Source organism: Rhinoderma darwinii, chromosome 10 (assembly GCF_050947455.1).
Source record: "Rhinoderma darwinii isolate aRhiDar2 chromosome 10, aRhiDar2.hap1, whole genome shotgun sequence".
NCBI classification, from domain to species: Eukaryota; Metazoa; Chordata; class Amphibia; order Anura; family Rhinodermatidae; genus Rhinoderma; species Rhinoderma darwinii.
Genome location: NC_134696.1, coordinates 24,385,168 through 24,406,119, shown reverse-complemented (window position 1 = coordinate 24,406,119; position 20,952 = coordinate 24,385,168). Strand labels below are relative to the sequence as shown.

General features: G+C 39.5%; 1 protein-coding gene across 1 annotated transcript; it reads right to left on the bottom strand.

The window, feature by feature from the left end:
* Nucleotides 1-3,750: 3,750 nt before the first annotated feature.
* On the bottom strand, nucleotides 3,751-8,198 carry LOC142662578 (olfactory receptor 5AR1-like). The gene is made up of 2 exons (XM_075840790.1): nucleotides 8,178-8,198; nucleotides 3,751-4,692 (listed from the first exon to the last, which is right to left on the bottom strand). Exons 1-2 carry the CDS (start codon nucleotides 8,196-8,198, stop codon nucleotides 3,751-3,753), a joined length of 963 nt encoding a protein of 320 aa, XP_075696905.1.
* Nucleotides 8,199-20,952: the final 12,754 nt, after the last annotated feature.

Below are 20,952 nucleotides of genomic sequence, written 5' to 3'. Positions count from 1 at the left end.
AATGCAGTTTATTGATCCATCTTGTTTTATTAAAATGTTCAATTATTCGCAGTCCCAGGAGCTCAGGCAGAGCTTTTATTATCAAAGCCGTCCATTGACCGCCCAGACCAGCCTGATTACGCTGTCTACTGTACATTATAGCAATTTTAACATTTTCTTTCTTGCTTTTGAGGAAAACAGGAGTATCCTTCTAATTCTGTATCAGGCAAGAAGTTATTAGGAATGCCAATTGACTTTTCAAGAGATAATATATATTTCCTGTTGCTTATATAGAACCAACATAGTCTGCAGCGCTGGGCATAAATTGTCATCATTCACAACAGTCCCTGTCTACAATCTAATTTTCCTATATTAGAGACTCGTACATACTATGGCCAATTTCTTAGAAAGTCAATGAACTTATCAGTAACTTTTTGGAGTTTAGGAGGAAACCCACGTAGACACAGGGGGGAGCATACAAACTCAATGAAGAAGTTGCCCCTGGTCGGATTCGCACCCAGGACCACAATGCTAATTACTGAGCCACTGTGTTGCCTTATATGTTATATTGTGGGAAGTAGATTTATTTTTTCTTTTAAATTTAAGTTCGATTGTTGCAATACAAAATCCAAAAACAAAAATACTATTAACACTTAGCCTCTTCTTCTTTAATTCATTAATGCAAAATGCCGTACATGTAGTGTTTGTCATCAGCGGGATGTATTTCCCGCACAATGCCGCAAATGTAGGTCATCGTTGATTGAGCGGTCACAAGAACTGTGACTGCGCGATCAAAAGTTTGGCTGCGATTGACAGTCGTAGCTCTCATACAGATCAAAAGTGCAGTGCCTGAGCGGGTGGACTCCAAAGAGAGAGTCCTGTGTCATGCACCCTGTCCTAGGTATCACCCTTTTAACACCAGCATTAGCTGCGGATTCATGTCTTAATACATCTTTAGAGCGATCAGAGCTCTAGTATTCAGATGCAGAGCTCCAAATCCCCTGCGTAGACCTAGATTTACATAACATTTATCCATCACTATAGCGAGCTTAGGAACTTACTATATACAGCTTTTATTATTGAGTACAATGTGTAAACAGTATGCAATAAGCTCCCCCTAGTGGTGACTGCCGGCAGACAGAATTTTATAATTCAAATCTTTGGGGAACTTTGTAACTTTTGCACCAGAAAACTGGCGTAGAACATTCGCAAACTGCTCAAGTGCTGCAATTTGCGGGCAAATTTTTGACTTTTGTACCATTTCTGCTGCTTGTGCTTCTTTACTAAAAGGTGGGTGGAGCTTAGTGGAAGAGGACGGGGCCATAGGCGGGTTGACACATCTACTAAAATTACTAGCAGACCTTATTTACACGAACGTGTATTACGTCCGTGCTACGCGCGTGGAAATCACGCGCGTTGTACGGACTTATGTAAGTCAATGGGGCCGTTCTGACAAGTCGTGATTTTCACGCAGAGTATGTCCGCTGCGTAAAACTCACGACATGTCCTATATTTGCCCGTGTTTTGTGTATGTCCGCTGCGTAAAACTCACGACATGTCCTATACTTGCCCGTGTTTTGGGTGCGTAAAAATCGCGCTCGGCACACAGAAGCACTTACGGGTGCCGCACGTGATTCGCGCTACAGTAGTAAAAGAAATTAATGAAAACAGAAAAGCATCTCTTGCTTTTATGTTTGTAAACATAAAAACAGAGTCATAATAATGCAGGCTGCGCGAAAATCACGCAGCCACGCACGATATGCTGCTGACACACTGAACTTTTGCGTGCGCAAAACGGACACGTTCATGTGAATAAGGCCTTACTCTGTGGGGCATAGACATTCAGAAATGCGCCTGGGCGCATTTTACTCCAGCGCTCTTCATATTAAGACCCTATGTCTATACAGGCAATTTGGAGCTCTGTATTGGAAAAATGGAACTCTGACCTCTATAAAAATGTGTTAATACAACACATCACTTTGGGCTTAGATTCTCAGACATTCACTTTAAGCTTTGCTATCCCGAGTCATTTTATGTGTAAATAAAAACAACTTATGTTTTACACAAATCACATTATATGTTTTCCTTTTTTTTTTTACCCCTCTCTACAAAAATAAGGGGCGAATAACAAATCATGGAGCGAGCGGTAAACGCTTTATGAGGAGAGTATTCAGGCGTAGACATCCTATTTTCTCAGAAACTCAACGTTTCTGCTGCTTCGTGTTAAAGTAGCGTCATCTGGTGGTAGAAACAATAAATGCAGTTTGTATCCATGTAAATAAAATAAAAAAATCTGCTTTAAAACATTATGCAAAAAACATTAGGCAATGCATAAAGTATATATGCCAGAATCAACGTTCATATACATAGTCAAGTTCTTATAATCCAAAATGCCAGATTATTCAATATGCTAGACTAAATGTAAAAAAAAAAACAACAGCAGGCGGGTTGAATGGTCTGAAGGGCCCTAATAATAAAGAAGAGTGAGTTAAAAAAATAAAATAAAATAAAAATCCTATGTAGTTTCCATGCAGGGGCCTACAATAAAAGGGGTTGTACAGGATTAGAGAAACATGGATGCTTTCTTCCAGAAACAGCGCCACACCTGTCCACAGGTTGTGTGTGGTACTGCATCTCAGCCCCATTCCCCGAGCTGCAATACCAGACACAACCCATGGACAGGTGTGGCGCTGTCCCTGGAAGAAAGTGGCCATGTTTTTCTAATCATGTACAACCCCTTTAACTGCTACTGGCCTCCAATGGGGCACGGAAATTTCCACATTAGGACGTTATAACACCAAGACGTGGACATTCCAGCTAAGCACAGTAGGTGCGTCTTGGTGTCTTAACGTCCCAATGGGGACATTGGGGCAAAGGAGATCTATAGTACTTAAAGGGGTATTCCCATCTTGAACATTTAGGGTATAGCCACAGTTTGATCTAGAGAAAAGCAAAAAATACAAGCCTCATCCACACAACTACTATATAGAAAGTACAGTACCATTCGTTGCCCTGTACCAATGCTCACACTGTGCCACTGAGGTTCTGCGTGGTCCTGTATTTTTTGCTGTAGGTTTCCATAGTGGTTCTGTGTAGGGTATCATATGAAAACAGAGAAAACTCATTTCCCATTGATAGACCTATAGCTCAGAAATAAAAAAGGATCGTATTGTACTGGCACGGAGGCTTTTTATGGATCCGTAGACATCGATGCGGTTTATCAGTCTCCGTTGACTTCCATGTGGGGAAGCCGGCACCATGCAGAACCCAATGTACCATACTACAATATTTTTTTATATGGCAGCATATGGACCCTCCTTTATTATCCAAAGTGACTCTCACTGGGGAGGACTTGGTACTGCCTTGTCTTACATGGTTACATATTTATTTAGATGGGAGACATGTAATACCACATTTTCTCATGCAGTCTAGAACAGAAAAGCTATAAAGGAAATCAAAATCCACATGGCTTCCCTTCAAGCCTTCAGTGGACAAGAGTTCATTGCAATGGTTTATAGAATGTCCTCATATAAGGTATAGAATCTCATAAATGGTGTATAGATTCTTGTTGAACCCTAGAGCATCGGCTGGTAATGAAATCTTCCCCAGCGATTAAACAATTGTCACTTATCCTTTGGGTGGGTTGGTGCTGATTGTCCATCCTGGATATACCACTTTATGCTGCAATACCAGACACAATCTACGCACAAAAGTGGCGCTGTTTCTAGAAAACAGGCAGACCCATTTTTTTCATAATTCCGGACAACCACTTTAATATCTTTGACCTACCATTAGATGACACCCTATCTTTTTAACAGCTGCCTTCACATCCCCATTTCTGAGGCTGTAGATGAAGGGATTGAGCAGTGGAGTGATAAACGCATACAAAGCTGATATCACCCTATCCTGATTCATTGAGTAACTGGACTTGGGTCTAAAATACATAAAAATAGCAGAACCATAAAACAAAGTCACAACCATCAGGTGAGAGGTGCAGGTGGAGAACGTCTTCTTCCTCCCTGATGATGACTTTATATGCAGAACCGTTGTGATGATGTGCGCGTAGGATATGATGGTTAATATGAAAGAGCTGACAATGACACAACCACAGGCCACAAGGAGGACAATCTCATTGATCACCGTTGACGTACAGGCCAGCTGCATTATAGGCGGGAGATCACAAAAAAAATGATTGATCTTATTATCTCCGCAGAAGGACAAGGTAAACGTAAGATTCGTATGTATTAAAGAGTTTATAGCGCCACCAATCCACGAGGCGGTGACCAGTATAACGCAAATTCGTTTACTCATAATGGTGGCATATAACAGAGGGTGACATATGGCATTATAACGATCGTATGCCATCACTACTAGCAGGTAGCACTCCGCTCCACCCAGGAGTAAAAAACAGTACATCTGTGTGGCACAGCCTGAGAACGAGATGGTCTTATGGGCTGATAGGAAATCTGACAGCATTTTGGGCACGGTGGCAGAAATGTAACAGATCTCCAGGATGGATAAATTAGTGAGAAAGAAGTACATTGGGGTGTGAAGCGATGGAGTAAACCTGTAGGCAATGACTATTGATATATTACCCATCATTGTCATAACATAGATCAGCAAGAACAAGGCAAATAATAAAACCTGAAGAACAGGAGCCCCGGAAAATCCCAGGAGGACGAAATCTTTTATTGCAGTTCGGTTCCTTTGAATCTGAGGATTAACAGAGAGATTATTATTAAAAAAGGGTTTGTTTTCAAGTACCCTATAAGGAAATTGGGTCAAAGGGGGTGGGGTACCCCATTAAGGACCCTTATTTATTAGCCAGAATGGAGAGTGGCTACGAAGAGAGTCTCTAGCTCTAGAGGACCCAGATTGTCCATACATTGCATGGAGAGCCATTGATTTCAGTAGGCATGGTGTAATACTTTAATTTCCCTGTGGGGGCGCTGCAGTGAAATTATACACTTGCTGCTGGATTGCTCCACAGATTACAGGGGGTAGCAGCAAAGGGACTCTCTGTAATCAACTTATCATTGGTAGAACCTTCTACTAAAATGAATACTATACCACCATTATTTTAAAAAAAAAACAGTTGTGTGTGTGTGGTTACCGACTGGCATCTACAAATGAAAACATTCACATGGTGCCACTAATCTGGATCTAAACCATTTCTTTTTCTGGGAATCATTTGTAGACCCATTTTATTAAAAAATTTTCTAAAATTACCCTTGATTGAATGTTGGAATTTGACCCTAGAAAACTAACGAAGGACATAGCATAGAGAATGTCTCCGGGGTCTATGGGCCCCATGGTTCTCAAATTGAACACATTCTCTTATCTTGCAGATGGTGTAAATCTGTGTAAGGATTATGCCAAGAGATGGTAGAACAAGTGTCAGCCCTCCCCTCCAGGGATGTAGCACCTGATGTTTGGCCCCCTTACCTCTATGTATTCTTCTTTACAGTTTTATTACCTTTGAACATTTTGACCATTCATGTGGATAAATGACATGCACTTAGGGCTCATGCACACAGCTGTATCCCGGATTCATGCCACAGAGATTACAGTGCCCATGGAAATCTATTGGTACTTTTGTACAGTTATGTTGTGTGAAGGAACGCTATTTCTGCCAACTGCCATAGGCCTCTATAATAAATTGTTAGCAGGGAAATATGGGTGTGGGAATCGTTAATATTATAGACCGAGCTAGTACAAGTATAGCTGGTGTTTCTGCTATAGGCTAGCGCATGATTATTTTTATTTTTTTTGTTTTTATGTAATGTTTTTGATTTTTTTTATTATGTCTTTTATGTGATTACGTAATGCTGAACACAATAATTTCCCGACTGGAGATAAATAAAATCTATCTATCTATCTATCTATCTATCTATCTATCTATCTATCTATCTATCTATCTATCTATCTATCTATCTATCTATCTATCTATCTATCTATCTCATATCCATCTATCTATCTATCTATCTATCTATCTATCTATCTATCTATCTATCTATCTATCTATCTATCTATCTATCTATCTATCTATCTATCTATCTATCTATCTATCTATCTCATATCTATCTATCTATCTCATATCTATCTATCTATCTATCTATCTATCTATCTATCTATCTATCTATCTATCTATCTATCTATCTATCTATCTATCTATCTCATATCTATCTATCTATCTATCTATCTATCTATCTATCTATCTATCTATCTATCTATCTATCTATCTATCTATCTATCTATCTATCTATCTATCTATCTATCTATCTATCTATCTCATATCCATCTATCTATCTATCTATCTATCTATCTATCTATCTATCTATCTATCTATCTATCTATCTATCTATCTATCTATCTATCTATCTATCTCATATCTATCTATCTATCTCATATCTATCTATCTATCTATCTATCTATCTATCTATCTATCTATCTATCTATCTATCTATCTATCTATCTATCTATCTATCTATCTATCTATCTATCTATCTATCTATCTCATATCTATCTATCTATCTATCTATCTATCTATCTATCTATCTATCTATCTATCTATCTATCTATCTATCTATCTATCTATCTATCTATCTATCTATCTATCTATCTATCTATCTATCTATCTATCTATCTATCTAACTATCTATCTATCTATCTATCTATCTATCTATCTATCTGTGACAGCACACTGCAAACACTAATGCCACCTAAGCCACTAAAATATAAATAAATATGCATTACTGCTGAATCTACTTACAATAGGGAGGTTCTTAGCACACATTTTGATCAAATTGTGTGAGCCCAGCTGTCTATCTCTATCTATCGCGCCTTGACACATCTCACATCGTAGGGGCAGAAGAACTTCTACTATTAATGCATGTGTCACTTTAGTTTATCTATCGTCCTCCCTACTTTCAAGCAGTACATGTCCGTGTGCTTTGCGTGTGGCATGCGTTTTTCACGTCCGTGCAAGCACTTTTTTTTTTTTTTTAATTCTTTGCATTTTCTTACCAACTGATGCGTGAAACACGGACAGCACACGGATGTAGTCCGTGTGCTGTTCGTGGTTTTCACGCACCCATAGACTTCAATGGGCGACAAGGTGCGCAAAAAACTCACCAATATAGGACATGCAGTGAGTTTCACGCAACGGACACTCGCTGTGTGAAAACTCCTGCGTGTGTGAACAGCCCCATTGAAAGGCATGGGTCCCGTGTGCTGTCAGTTATTTCAACGGACGGCACACGGATGAGTATTTTGCTCGTCTGAATGAGCCCTAAGGTGTAAGGGTCCTCTGCACACGACCACTTATATCTGCGGAGATGATTAACAGAAAGCCCCTCTGCCACATAAGAGGACACAAGTATTACACATGGCACATGGTAGACCTGTTACAGAGTTTGCTGTATATCCTGGAAGCCAAATCCACACTTACTATACATTGTTATTCAGCCGTTTTTTTTTTTTGTAATTCCAAATTATCTCTTCTTTTGTTTTTGTCATTCATTTTATTGACAGGAAGCTTTACAGCATGGCAGCAAAGGTCCTGGGTTATACAAGGTTGAAATAATAACCACCTAAAATGCAAATATAATAGTCTTCTAATTACACAGCGTACAAACAGAAAAACTAGGTTCAGTTCCAAATACGACTTAATAAATGTGACGCAGTCAAGTGGAGCCGAGCAGGAGCGAGAACCAATATTTATGCTGCTTTATACAGAAATGCAGAATTTTATTATATCTAGTAATACAAGGGATAATGTGGAAATGTCGGAATTATCGGCATGTAATATTCTCTAATAACCCGCAATGGATACAGAATGAATGTAATGCTTATAGGGAATGGTGTATAGTAACAAGGCTGGATTAACTCCTAGGCAGCCCAGGCCATCGCCCATGCCTTTGCATATAATGGAGGAATACCTGAGCATAGCCGTGAACTACATGGACTTGTATAAAGATAATAATAGATAATAACAGGCAATAGACAACTTGGCCCAGTCACATTATGACTTATTTGTTTCATAGGGTGGACAAAGACAAGAACCATATATGAAATTCATTAATTCCCTTACATGGAATCCAACAGACAGTAAGGTACCAGCAGCTGCTTTCATGGTGGCATTGACCCCCTTACCCACTGGGGCCCTTGAGCGGCTGCACGGGTTGCACAAATGGCACGTCCGCCCCTGAACGTATCATGATGTTGTATCTGAGGTTTTACGTGGGACCGTTACATTGTGTTATTCCAGAGCGTTATCACACGGCAGACCCAAAAACAGTTTAGATATGTCTACGTAATTGCTTGGACATTTTTGGCGCGCATGCATTTGCAAATATTACAGGAAGTTGAAAATGTTTTTATCTACTTTTTGTTCAGCTAAATATTCGCACTGAAGGAGAGGTAAATATTTAATAGGACTTTATTGAACATTTAAGCCCCTTCATATGTTTCAACTCATTCTTTTATTAGGAAGCACAGAGGTAGCAGAGCTGAGTATAAGATTTCAATGAAACTATGTTGAAAGTGGCAACTTAGTAAGTTTGCCTGCAGTCCTATGGAAAATTATAGATTATTACAACGCAACTTGTGCCAAATGACAAACTCAACTGCTCTGCGCCTGCAAATTCTGCTATATTAGTATGTTCCTTTTTCTTTCATTGGCTTTACAACGTTTCGAATGCTTGAGTTAATTCCATGATAACCGTATATGCAGCTAATATGAACCAAATATGCATAATAGGACAGACTGAATAGAGAGATCATGACGACATGGACTCACCTCCGCAACCATCATGGTTTGTCTGGCAGGAATCAGGTTCAATGTGTCTTTATTATAATTGTCAGGGGTTAAAAACTTAAGGTGGAGTTTTTGCCTTACGTAAAATACAATTGATATCGTATGAATACTTATGGAAGTGTCTTATTATGTGATTGACACAAATAAATCGTCTTTTTAATTGCCTTAGTGACTTTATAGCTAATCCTCATAGGTACATGTTGGCCCAGAAGGCTAATTATGTGCAGAAACAGGGGAACATAATAGAAAATTCTAACTTATACAGATGGGTTACATGTTATTTACTGCGTCATTGTACAACTTTGTTAAACTTGTCAGAAACAACTATAAGGAAACCTCTTAAAGGAAACCTATCACTACATTCATGCTGCCCTAATGTAGGGCAGTACTAGTAAGTGAGAGGGACGGGTAAAGGGCAACTACTGACATGTTAGAGAGACGTAACGTGTGGAGCAACCCCTGTTTCATTAAGTGTTTTGAATAATGTTGCTCTAACTTTATTCACAGGTCCAGATCCTGTAGAAGCGGGAGTGCTATGTATGATGTAATATTTCTTTATTCATATGATATATATGTATATTCTATTGCTTTGCTGCCATCTGGTGGCCAAACTGAATTATCATTTGGTAATGTGTTATGTATTAAGGACCTGTGGTCACATGTTGCGAGCTTGGCAGATCCTCAAGCAAAGCTCACTGCACCTTGGTACTCTTAAGGCAAGGGTGACTGATCCTGTCTATTGCAGAGGCCAGGAGAAACAGCCAAGATGCCAGGAGAAACCGCCCATATGCAATCCTTGAGTTGATTTTTCTACTCCATAACAGTGGTGAGGACGCATACAGCATAGGGACGCTGCATGCCTCACGCTGGGGCAGCGCTTAATTGATAAAAGGTGTCTGTTCCCACCAGAGTTCAGTGCATGGGCCATGGCCGATGCTGTTGGTGCGGGCATGCACCAGGGGAAACAGGTTGTCAGCGGGGGATGGAGAGTAGACGCCATTTGCCTGTATTACCGTCATTTTGTAATTGCTGTAACGTTAAAGAGACTGTGGCTCTCTGCTGAGAAGTGTTTATCCACCTTGTGGCCAATTGTACATACAACCAATCAGTAATGGACTTTTAACTTCTGACACCTTGGCCTACCGTTCCATCGTTGTGACTAACCCTGCGGTCCTGTGCACTGTGCCCCTTCGGCTGTGATCGATGTTGTTCAGCTCCACTCAGTCAGCAGAGCAGTGTACGGACTCACAGAATGTCTACAGCCCCTACACCGCTAACCCACCTCTCCGAGCATCAGCTGAGTAAAGTCAATCACAGTCGAAGGGACACGGCCAGTTTCAGACTATGGTTTCTTGGGCCCACCGGAGGACATTATTCTGGTGGTCCACTCCTCTTTCTTTACAGAACTTGTCCACTTTACTTTGCATGGTAAACTTTTTGTTATCTGTACACATACAACACCTATCATTAATAAGGTCTAATAGATTATTTCAGAATCAACATAAAAAGTGATCACCTCCAAAGTTAGCTCCAAATGATACTGTACATATAGGGGCCATTATTATGCTTCTTTCTTCGTCCTAGATACCCATTGTAAATGTAATATTGTGATATTTTAAACCTCTTATACAGTGTTACTAGTACAAGTGCAGGCCAACATTTCAACACCATTTCGTTTTTAGGTCCAACATTCTGTGCTAATTAATTTCGTAAAGGGGTTTTCCCATGAGGGACATTTATGACATATACACAGGATATCCAAAGAAGTAGTAGGACAACAGCACACGTCTTCAAATCATCAAAGTGGTTTTATTGTCAAGACATCCACAAACGACAAGCAACGTTTCGACCCATAGTGAGTGAAGGGTCTTTGTCAAGCCTAACATTATGTCTAAAAACATCGTTATAAATGGGTGAATACAAATGATCACATGGCCCATTCCAACCAGTGAACATCGTGAATCTGGTCTCCCAGGTGAAGCATACATTAGTCTTAATGACATACATCAAATAGTTATATAATCTTCAAAAACGTGCAAAACTACAATGTGTAATACATCTTTAATACATCATCATCAATAATATGTCAATCATTGTTATTACAATAGAAAAGTGAAGGAGGAAAGTTCACCACACTCCAGGTTCCAGCTACGATCACAGAGCTCTACTGTGCATGCTCAGCAATCAATCATCTCTGCTGTGCAAAAAATAAAGACCAGCGTTCGATCCAAAATAGTGATCAAAGTATGTATAAATGTAAGACATCCTCAGTCATAACAGGAATCCATCATACTGCAGCTCCATATCTGTATATTTTGAGGCAAAATTAATTCAATAATTAAAAACGTCTTCACTCTGTATAAGTCACATGTGAACAGGGCAGACGGAGGGAGAAGGGATCAGGTTCATATTACTTCATGATATCAATCACTAGAAGTTAAATATAAGACATCCTCAGTCATAACAAGAATCCATCATACTGCAGCTCCATATCTGTATATTTTGAGGCAAAATTAATTCAATAATTAAAAACGCCTTCACTCTGTTTAAGTCACATGTGAACAGGGCAGACGGAGGGAGAAGGGATCAGGTTCATATTACTACATGATATCAATCCCTAGGAGTTAATGTCATCAAATACTATTTAGTGTTAAACCGCCTACATAAATCGGATCACCGAAGTGATTCAAAAACTTTCTAGGGAATGCTTGTAACTTCTGTCCGACAAATCATGTTGGACAATAATACCGCACAAAACACGAGATTTATATAATGATGATAAAAAAGCCTTCATTCCGTGATGTTAAGTCACATGTGAACAGGGCAGACGGAAGGAGAAGGGATCAGGTTCATATTACTACATGATATCAATCACTAAAAGTTAGTGTCATCAAATACTCTTTAGTGTTAATTCGCCTACATAAATCGAATCACTCAAAGTGATTAAAAGACTTTCTAGGGAATGCTCGTAATATCTGTCCAACGAAACATGTCGGACACCTATACCGCACAGAACACGAGATTTATATAATGATGATAGAGCATCAACCATAGCCCACCCAATCAAAAAACCACTATACTCAAAAACATTGCATAAAAAATACAGATGGATGCCAACATGAAAGGAACCGCTATAATCTTCGTTCTGATCATAAATCCGCTGGCGTGTGGTGAATAAACCTCCATCACGAACATGCTCAAATCTGTAAGAAATATTCCAAAAATATCAAGACCCTCAGGGATACAAGACGATGCAAAAAAATAGATGCTACACAATGTGTCAGAAATCACCCATCAAGTGTACAATATTAAAAAAATGTTAAAAACAGCAATGGGATTTCAGAGTCCAGGAATTATCTTGTATTCTAGATTCAAACCTTTGGGGTATAGGGAATCTAACTCAAAGATCCAACGTAATTCTTTCTTTTTCAATAGCTTCTGTCTATCCCCTCCCCTCCTGAGTATCGGGACACAATCTATTACCCTAAATCTCAATTGATTTAACTGATGATTCTTTTCAATAAAATGCCTTGGTAATGGAAGTTCCATCATTTTCTTTCTGATTGTACTTTTATGCTTATTAATTCTCAATTTAATAGGCATAGTTGTCTCTCCTATGTAAATCAATGAACAAGGACATGTAATCATATATACAACGAAATCTGAATTGCACGTAAATCTGTGTCTGATATTAAAGACCCTCCCCGTATGTGGATGCTGAAAACTATTCCCTTTCACAATATTATTGCAATTGCAGCAATTCAGACAGGGAAAATTACCATTTTTGGGGGGGCAAAGTAGTAATTGTGTATTTTTCTTTCTACTACCCACGTCTGACTTAACCAGTGTGTCTCTGATATTCTTAGTCCTCCGATATGACATAATAGGTGGTATTCTCAACGTGTCAATCTCATTATGTCCCTTGGACACTATAGGCCAATTCTTTCGCAGAATATTACCTATGCGACCACTCAAATTGCCAAAAGTTGATATAAATGGTATACGTTCAACTTGTACACCCTTAATATTGGATTCCAAACTATTGTCTAGTCTATCCTTATGTTTCTGTACAAGTTTCCTAGGATAACCTCTCTTCGTAAATTTATTACACATCTGAGTCAACCTAATTTGTTTCTGTGTAGTATCTGACACAATCCTATCAACCCTTAATAATTGACTCCATGGTAACGACTCAATCATGTGTCTAGGATGGTTACTACTATATAAAAGGAGATTATTTCTGTCTGTGGGTTTCACAAATAAATCTGTGGAAAATACTCCGTCTTTCCATTGTACCAAAGTGTCCAAAAATTGTAATTCTCGATCAGAACAAACCATGGTAAATTGAAGAGCTGGAATATGTGTGTTAAGTTCTAACAAAAACTGATCAAGACCCAACCTATCACCTTCCCATATGACAAAAATGTCATCAATAAATCTCCACCAGCAGCGGATGTGACCCATATGGGGGGAGGTGTAGACATACTCCTCCTCAAAGGTGGACATGAAGATGTTCGCGTACGTTGGGGCCACATTGGACCCCATCGCCGTCCCCCTTGGACACTTTGGTACAATGGAAAGACGGAGTATTTTCCACAGATTTATTTGTGAAACCCACAGACAGAAATAATCTCCTTTTATATAGTAGTAACCATCCTAGACACATGATTGAGTCGTTACCATGGAGTCAATTATTAAGGGTTGATAGGATTGTGTCAGATACTACACAGAAACAAATTAGGTTGACTCAGATATGTAATAAATTTACGAAGAGAGGTTATCCTAGGAAACTTGGACAGAAACATAAGGATAGACTAGACAATAGTTTGGAATCCAATATTAAGGGTGTACAAGTTGAACGTATACCATTTATATCAACTTTTGGCAATTTGAGTGGTCGCATAGGTAATATTCTGCGAAAGAATTGGCCTATAGTGTCCAAGGGACATAATGAGATTGACACGTTGAGAATACCACCTATTATGTCATATCGGAGGACTAAGAATATCAGAGACACACTGGTTAAGTCAGACGTGGGTAGTAGAAAGAAAAATACACAATTACTACTTTGCCCCCCCAAAAATGGTAATTTTCCCTGTCTGAATTGCTGCAATTGCAATAATATTGTGAAAGGGAATAGTTTTCAGCATCCACATACGGGGAGGGTCTTTAATATCAGACACAGATTTACGTGCAATTCAGATTTCGTTGTATATATGATTACATGTCCTTGTTCATTGATTTACATAGGAGAGACAACTATGCCTATTAAATTGAGAATTAATAAGCATAAAAGTACAATCAGAAAGAAAATGATGGAACTTCCATTACCAAGGCATTTTATTGAAAAGAATCATCAGTTAAATCAATTGAGATTTAGGGTAATAGATTGTGTCCCGATACTCAGGAGGGGAGGGGATAGACAGAAGCTATTGAAAAAGAAAGAATTACGTTGGATCTTTGAGTTAGATTCCCTATACCCCAAAGGTTTGAATCTAGAATACAAGATAATTCCTGGACTCTGAAATCCCATTGCTGTTTTTAACATTTTTTTAATATTGTACACTTGATGGGTGATTTCTGACACATTGTGTAGCATCTATTTTTTTGCATCGTCTTGTATCCCTGAGGGTCTTGTTATTTTTGGAATATTTCTTACAGATTTGAGCATGTTCGTGATGGAGGTTTATTCACCACACGCCAGCGGATTTATGATCAGAACGAAGATTATAGCGGTTCCTTTCATGTTGGCATCCATCTGTATTTTTTATGCAATGTTTTTGAGTATAGTGGTTTTTTGATTGGGTGGGCTATGGTTGATGCTCTATCATCATTATATAAATCTCGTGTTCTGTGCGATATAGGTGTCCGACATGTTTCGTTGGACAGATATTACGAGCATTCCCTAGAAAGTCTTTTAATCACTTTGAGTGATTCGATTTATGTAGGCGAATTAACACTAAAGAGTATTTGATGACACTAACTTTTAGTGATTGATATCATGTAGTAATATGAACCTGATCCCTTCTCCTTCCGTCTGCCCTGTTCACATGTGACTTAACATCACGGAATGAAGGCTTTTTTATCATCATTATATAAATCTCGTGTTTTGTGCGGTATTATTGTCCAACATGATTTGTCGGACAGAAGTTACAAGCATTCCCTAGAAAGTTTTTGAATCACTTCGGTGATCCGATTTATGTAGGCGGTTTAACACTAAATAGTATTTGATGACATTAACTCCTAGGGATTGATATCATGTAGTAATATGAACCTGATCCCTTCTCCCTCCGTCTGCCCTGTTCACATGTGACTTAAACAGAGTGAAGGCGTTTTTAATTATTGAATTAATTTTGCCTCAAAATATACAGATATGGAGCTGCAGTATGATGGATTCTTGTTATGACTGAGGATGTCTTATATTTAACTTCTAGTGATTGATATCATGAAGTAATATGAACCTGATCCCTTCTCCCTCCGTCTGCCCTGTTCACATGTGACTTATACAGAGTGAAGACGTTTTTAATTATTGAATTAATTTTGCCTCAAAATATACAGATATGGAGCTGCAGTATGATGGATTCCTGTTATGACTGAGGATGTCTTACATTTATACATACTTTGATCACTATTTTGGATCGAACGCTGGTCTTTATTTTTTGCACAGCAGGGATGATTGATTGCTGAGCATGCACAGTAGAGCTCTGTGATCGTAGCTGGAACCTGGAGTGTGGTGAACTTTCCTCCTTCACTTTTCTATTGTAATAACAATGATTGATATATTATTGATGATGATGTATTAAAGATGTATTACACATTGTAGTTTTGCACGTTTTTGAAGATTATATAACTATTTGATGTATGTCATTAAGACTAATGTATGCTTCACCTGGGAGACCAGATTCACGATGTTCACTGGTTGGAATGGGCCATGTGATCATTTGTATTCACCCATTTATAACGATGTTTTTAGACATAATGTTAGGCTTGACAAAGACCCTTCACTCACTATGGGTCGAAACTTTGCTTGTCGTTTGTGGATGTCTTGACAATAAAACCACTTTGATGATTTGAAGACGTGTGCTGTTGTCCTACTACTTCTTTGGATATACATCGTGCTGGAGTGGGTTTGCCTGGCTTGACAGCGTGCACCGCACCATACTCGGGACTAGTGCTGCTTCAAAAATCTCCTTTTTTCTGATATACACAGGATATGTCATAAATGTCAGATAGATGCGGGTCCCACTCTTATCTCTAGAACGGGGCCCCTCTAAACTCCATTCTAGCTTTTTGTACTCACGCTGCCTCCCGGCCGCTTCCTGACTATATGGTCGGGAGTTACAGAAACAGCGTAACTCGCTGAGATATGCTGTTTCTGTAACTCCCATAGTAGTGAATAGCAGTTACGGCAGCAGCGTAGCTCAGCTCTGTTTTCTCTTTCATGGTCGGAAATCAGCCGGAACATAAGAAGGTAGAACAGGGTTTAGGGACCCCCGTTCTAGAGATAGGTGCAGGTCCCAGAGGTGGGACCCGCATCATCTGAAGTTTGACATATCCTGTGGATATGTCATAAATATCCCTCGTGGGAAAACTCTTTAATATATTTTTATAGTGTTTGGAGCCATGTCAATCTAATACAGAGCTCCAAATCCCCTAGGGTTGAAAATATAATTGTGGCTGAGAATTTAAAATTTTATAAAAGTTTTCCAGTCTTTAAAAAAATGTGTGCAAATAGTTTAATTGCAGTAAGATTAGCCACTTACTAATGTACTATCTGTAGCTGAAAGGCCTATGTAAGCCGGTCTCACATGCAGTCACGTCACCGTGCTCCTGGTATTTATCGCCTGCTTGTGTGATGCCCCGTACACTGAACACATAGTGATCTCCCCTCTCTCCCCCCAGAACTATGGGATGTCCCATATCACATGCCTCTTATCTTTACTGCTCCCTGCTCTCCCCCCCTCCTTCCTTGTCTCTGGAGAGATTGTGTTTCACATGCTGGACAGCAGATCAGCAGAGATGTCTTACTAGAAGGCCGGATTCACACGAGTGTGTGCGTTTTGCTCGCAAAAAAAACCGTGGCGTTTTGCGTGTTCAAAAGTTCTGTGTGTCATCAGCATATGATGCGTGGCTGCGTGATTTTCGCGCAGCAGCCATCATTATGACACTCTGTTTTTATGTTTGTAAACAGAAAAGCACGTGGTGCTTTTCTGTTTTCATTCATAGTTTTGACTACTGTAGCGCGCATCATGCGCGGCACACGGAAGTGCGTCCGTGTGCCGTGCGCGGTTTTCACTCACCCATTGACTTCAATGGGTGCATGATGCACGAAAAACGGGGAAATATAGGACAAATCGTGAGTTTTACGCAGCGGACATACGATGGCTGAAAATCACGGACTGTCTTAACGGCCCTATTGACTAACATAGGTCCGTGCGACGCGCGTGAAAATCACGCGTGTAGCATGGACGTATTATATGTTCATCTGAATAAGCCCGAAGGCAGTGAGTAATTACAACCCTGCCTTCCACTTTGTAATAGAGGGGCAATCGGGCAGCTGTAAATATAGGCAATGCCTGTGAGAGGAGAGAGGAATCATGGGAACTGTGGACGTTTACATGGTAATCCCACCCACAGACTCCAACTAATTGTAATGATAGGGGTAGGGAAACGGACATGTGAGCCCTAATCTACCCGCCACTCTGTCCCTGCCTACTTGCAACGACCCGCCCTAGGCGACGGGGTACAACTGGGCGGCGGTCCCTACGCTCAGTAAGTGCACAAGACAAACATACAAGGGAATATAAAGCAAAGGGAAAGGGGCAGTTGCCCACGGCAACACCGTGAGCAACAGAGTGGTGAACGAGCCAAGTCAAACCAGGAGAGCACGAGGTACCAAACGCAGAGCAGAAGAGTAGTCAGAAAGCCAGGTTCAGAATGGAGCAGGATCAAATTGTTAGGAGCTGTAGCTGGGCCAGGAAACCACACGGAAAGAATCACAAGCAAAGGAGGAACAGGAAAGGCAGGTATAAATAGACAGAGGGCGGGAGCTAGCTGAGTCTGGCCAGGCTGCGATAGGCTCTCCCACTCCTAATCCTGCCAGCCTGAGTGGTGGAAGCTGGAGTCAGTCTCAGAGAGATAGACTCAGGTGAAGACTGATTACCTATGGAAGTTAACCCCGAAGCTGTGCCTGGCAGATCCTTTACACTAATATAAAAATATTTTAAGATATTAACAAAAAATTAAGAATTTATATTTATAAAAAAATTATTTAAGGTGGAAATTCACTTGGGTTAAAATGTATTTCCTAATTTCACTATTTTCAGCTAAAATTAGGCTTTTATGTGGCATGTAGGCAGACACTTTCCTCAGAACTTCATTTTCTTCTGAGCAGCATCTGTTGTGACTGAATCTTACAACTCTTCAACTTTTTAAGTGACTTCATTGAAATAATTTCCAAGCTGCATCAAAGACTCTTAGTGCCGTGTCTCATCCGTTCTTTCTTATTGAAGAAATGTGATTTTGCTGTTACTTCTGTAAGTCACAAAATCTGATAAAAATGCTTCGTATGGTGACAGCTGCAGAATGAAAACAAAAGTTGGAAGTAAAATGTCAAAAAATATTTTCAAGAATTGACCAAAATTTGGCTAAAATGTCAGAGTATAAACAAATTTCTAAAAGTTTGTAAAGTTTTATTTTTTATTTTTTTATATATTTTTTTATTACTGCTACCCATTTGCAGCCACTTTCCCCAAGAGCAGCTCTCAGGGATTAAATATAGAGCGTATTAGGAAGTAATTAGAGATATGGTTATATAAGATGCAGAACTCTTTAACTTCACTATTTGCAAGTAGAAAAATGTTTTGAAACTGGGCCCACTAGCCGATCTGAAATCTTGCAGCCAACATGTGAACCCATATTCAAACACACACCATCACCTCATCAAAGCCATTGTGTCCCCTTTTGCTTTGGTACCATAACCACACAGTTCTCAAGTCTTGGCCCCCAAAAATTACAAGTGTTGGGTGACCAAGGGCAATTCAATCAATGGATCAAAATTTGCTACCATTCACAACATACAATTGACTTAGCTGATTGTTTCTAATCCCATTCTTAAACTACCTAGATGTGTGCTCTATCAACCCATTCCTTTTGCTTTTATTTTCTTGTACCGCAGCCCTTTTCTTTAGACACCATGACCTAACTTTTTGATGAGACCTTCAGATTGGATGGAAACCGTAAGAATTTGTGACAATTAATTAAATATTTATTAAATATAGGCCGAACACCAGATCTGAGCTCGTGGACGCACATGGATCTTCACACAAATGACCAATATGGGTTAGTACATGATTTGGAGGGATTACTTACTTACTATCCTCACATCATGTTCTTTATGGGATATTAGCCATTTTACTTAGTACGTTACAAAGGTGGTTGATATGTAGCTAACATTGGGGTAACTCATCTCGTATGTCTGTTGTGGTGTTGAGCTAGTTTAATTTGGTGTTTGATTGTCGTCCCCACTCGGTTTTTGCCGTTTTATAATGTCTTGAATACTATGCATGTGTTTAGAATTGCGTTTTGCCTTTTATTTTATAAACATTTAATTTATTGCTACAAATTCTGGTTTGCCCAGGGGTTACTTTATTATTTTATATGCAATAGTGACCCTAGGTTTAGCCTGGTATTTGAGATATTATGTTTAGAGGTATCCTTCTTTGTGGAGGTGTAATAAGAGGTAGAACGTGATCCCGCAGGGAACCTGCATGCAGGTTAGGTTTGGTTGGTGCCCTGTGTAGTACCTTCTATAGGAACCCTACTAATGGCATCTTATATACTGCTCAAATAATAGAATCATACAGTGCACAAATAACATGCTCAAGTAACACTGCTCTATCAATAAACTAGGGAAGCTTTGGGTGACCATGCCATCCATTAGCCAGGGGTAGTGGAATCCCTTTAGTATTGACAGCTGACATGTTCTGTGCGTTCCCGGGCCCGTCACGCCGGTTGATGCCTAGGATCTGAGCACGCAGCCTGCAAGAAGACTTCATGGACCTCTAGATCAGCAGGGACCAGGTAAGTATAACTTTGGGGTGAGGTAGGGACTTTGAATAAGAAGTTGAAAAATATCCATAACATTTTTGGATTTTTTCCCCTTCAAAACAATGTCTTGCATTTTAATTTTTATTTACATAGTCAATGTTCGTGAAAACCTCGGTAACAGTGATCACAATATAGTTATATTTGACATATACTGTAAAAAACAAACACAGGCTGGGAGAGCAAAAACACTTAATTTTAAGAAGGCCAATTTCCCCAGGATGACGGCTGCAATTCAGGATATGGACTGGGAAGAACTAATGTCAAATAATGGGACAATTGAGAAATGGGAGATTTTCAAATCTACTTTGGGCAATTATAGTGCAAAATTTATTCAGATTGGTAACAAGCATAAACGACTAAAATTAAACCCCACATGGCTTACACCTTCTGTGAAAAGGGCAATACATGACAAAAAAAGGGCATTTGAAAAATACAAATCGGCGGGTACAGCTGTAGCCTTTGTAAATTATAAACAGCTTAATAAAATCTGTAAAAAGGTAATAAAATCAGCAAAAATACAAAATGAAAGGCAGATGGCTAAGTAAAACAAATCCCCAAAAATTATTAAAGTATATAAATGCAAAAAAGCCAAGGTCTGAACATGTAGGACCCCTAGATAGTGGTAATGGGGAGTTGGTCACAGGGGATCAAGAGAAGGCAGAGTTACTAAATGGGTTCTTTAGCTCTGTATATACAACAGAAGAAAGAGCAGCTGATGTAGCCGGTGCCAGTGCTGTTAATATATCAGTTGATATACTGAATTGGATGAATGTAGATATGGTGCAAGCTAAATAAAATAAAATAAATGTACACAAGGCCCCGGGACCAGATGGGTTACACCCTAGAGTTCGTAAGGAGCTTAGTTCAGTTATTTCTGTCCCCCTCTTCATAATATTTAGAGATTCTCTAGTGACTGGTATAGTGCCAAGGGACTGGCGCAGGGCAAATGTGGTGCCTATTTTCAAAACGGGCTCTAGGTCTTCCCCGGGTAATAATAGACCAGTAAGCTTAACATCCATTGTGGGGAAAATTTTTGAGGGGCTATT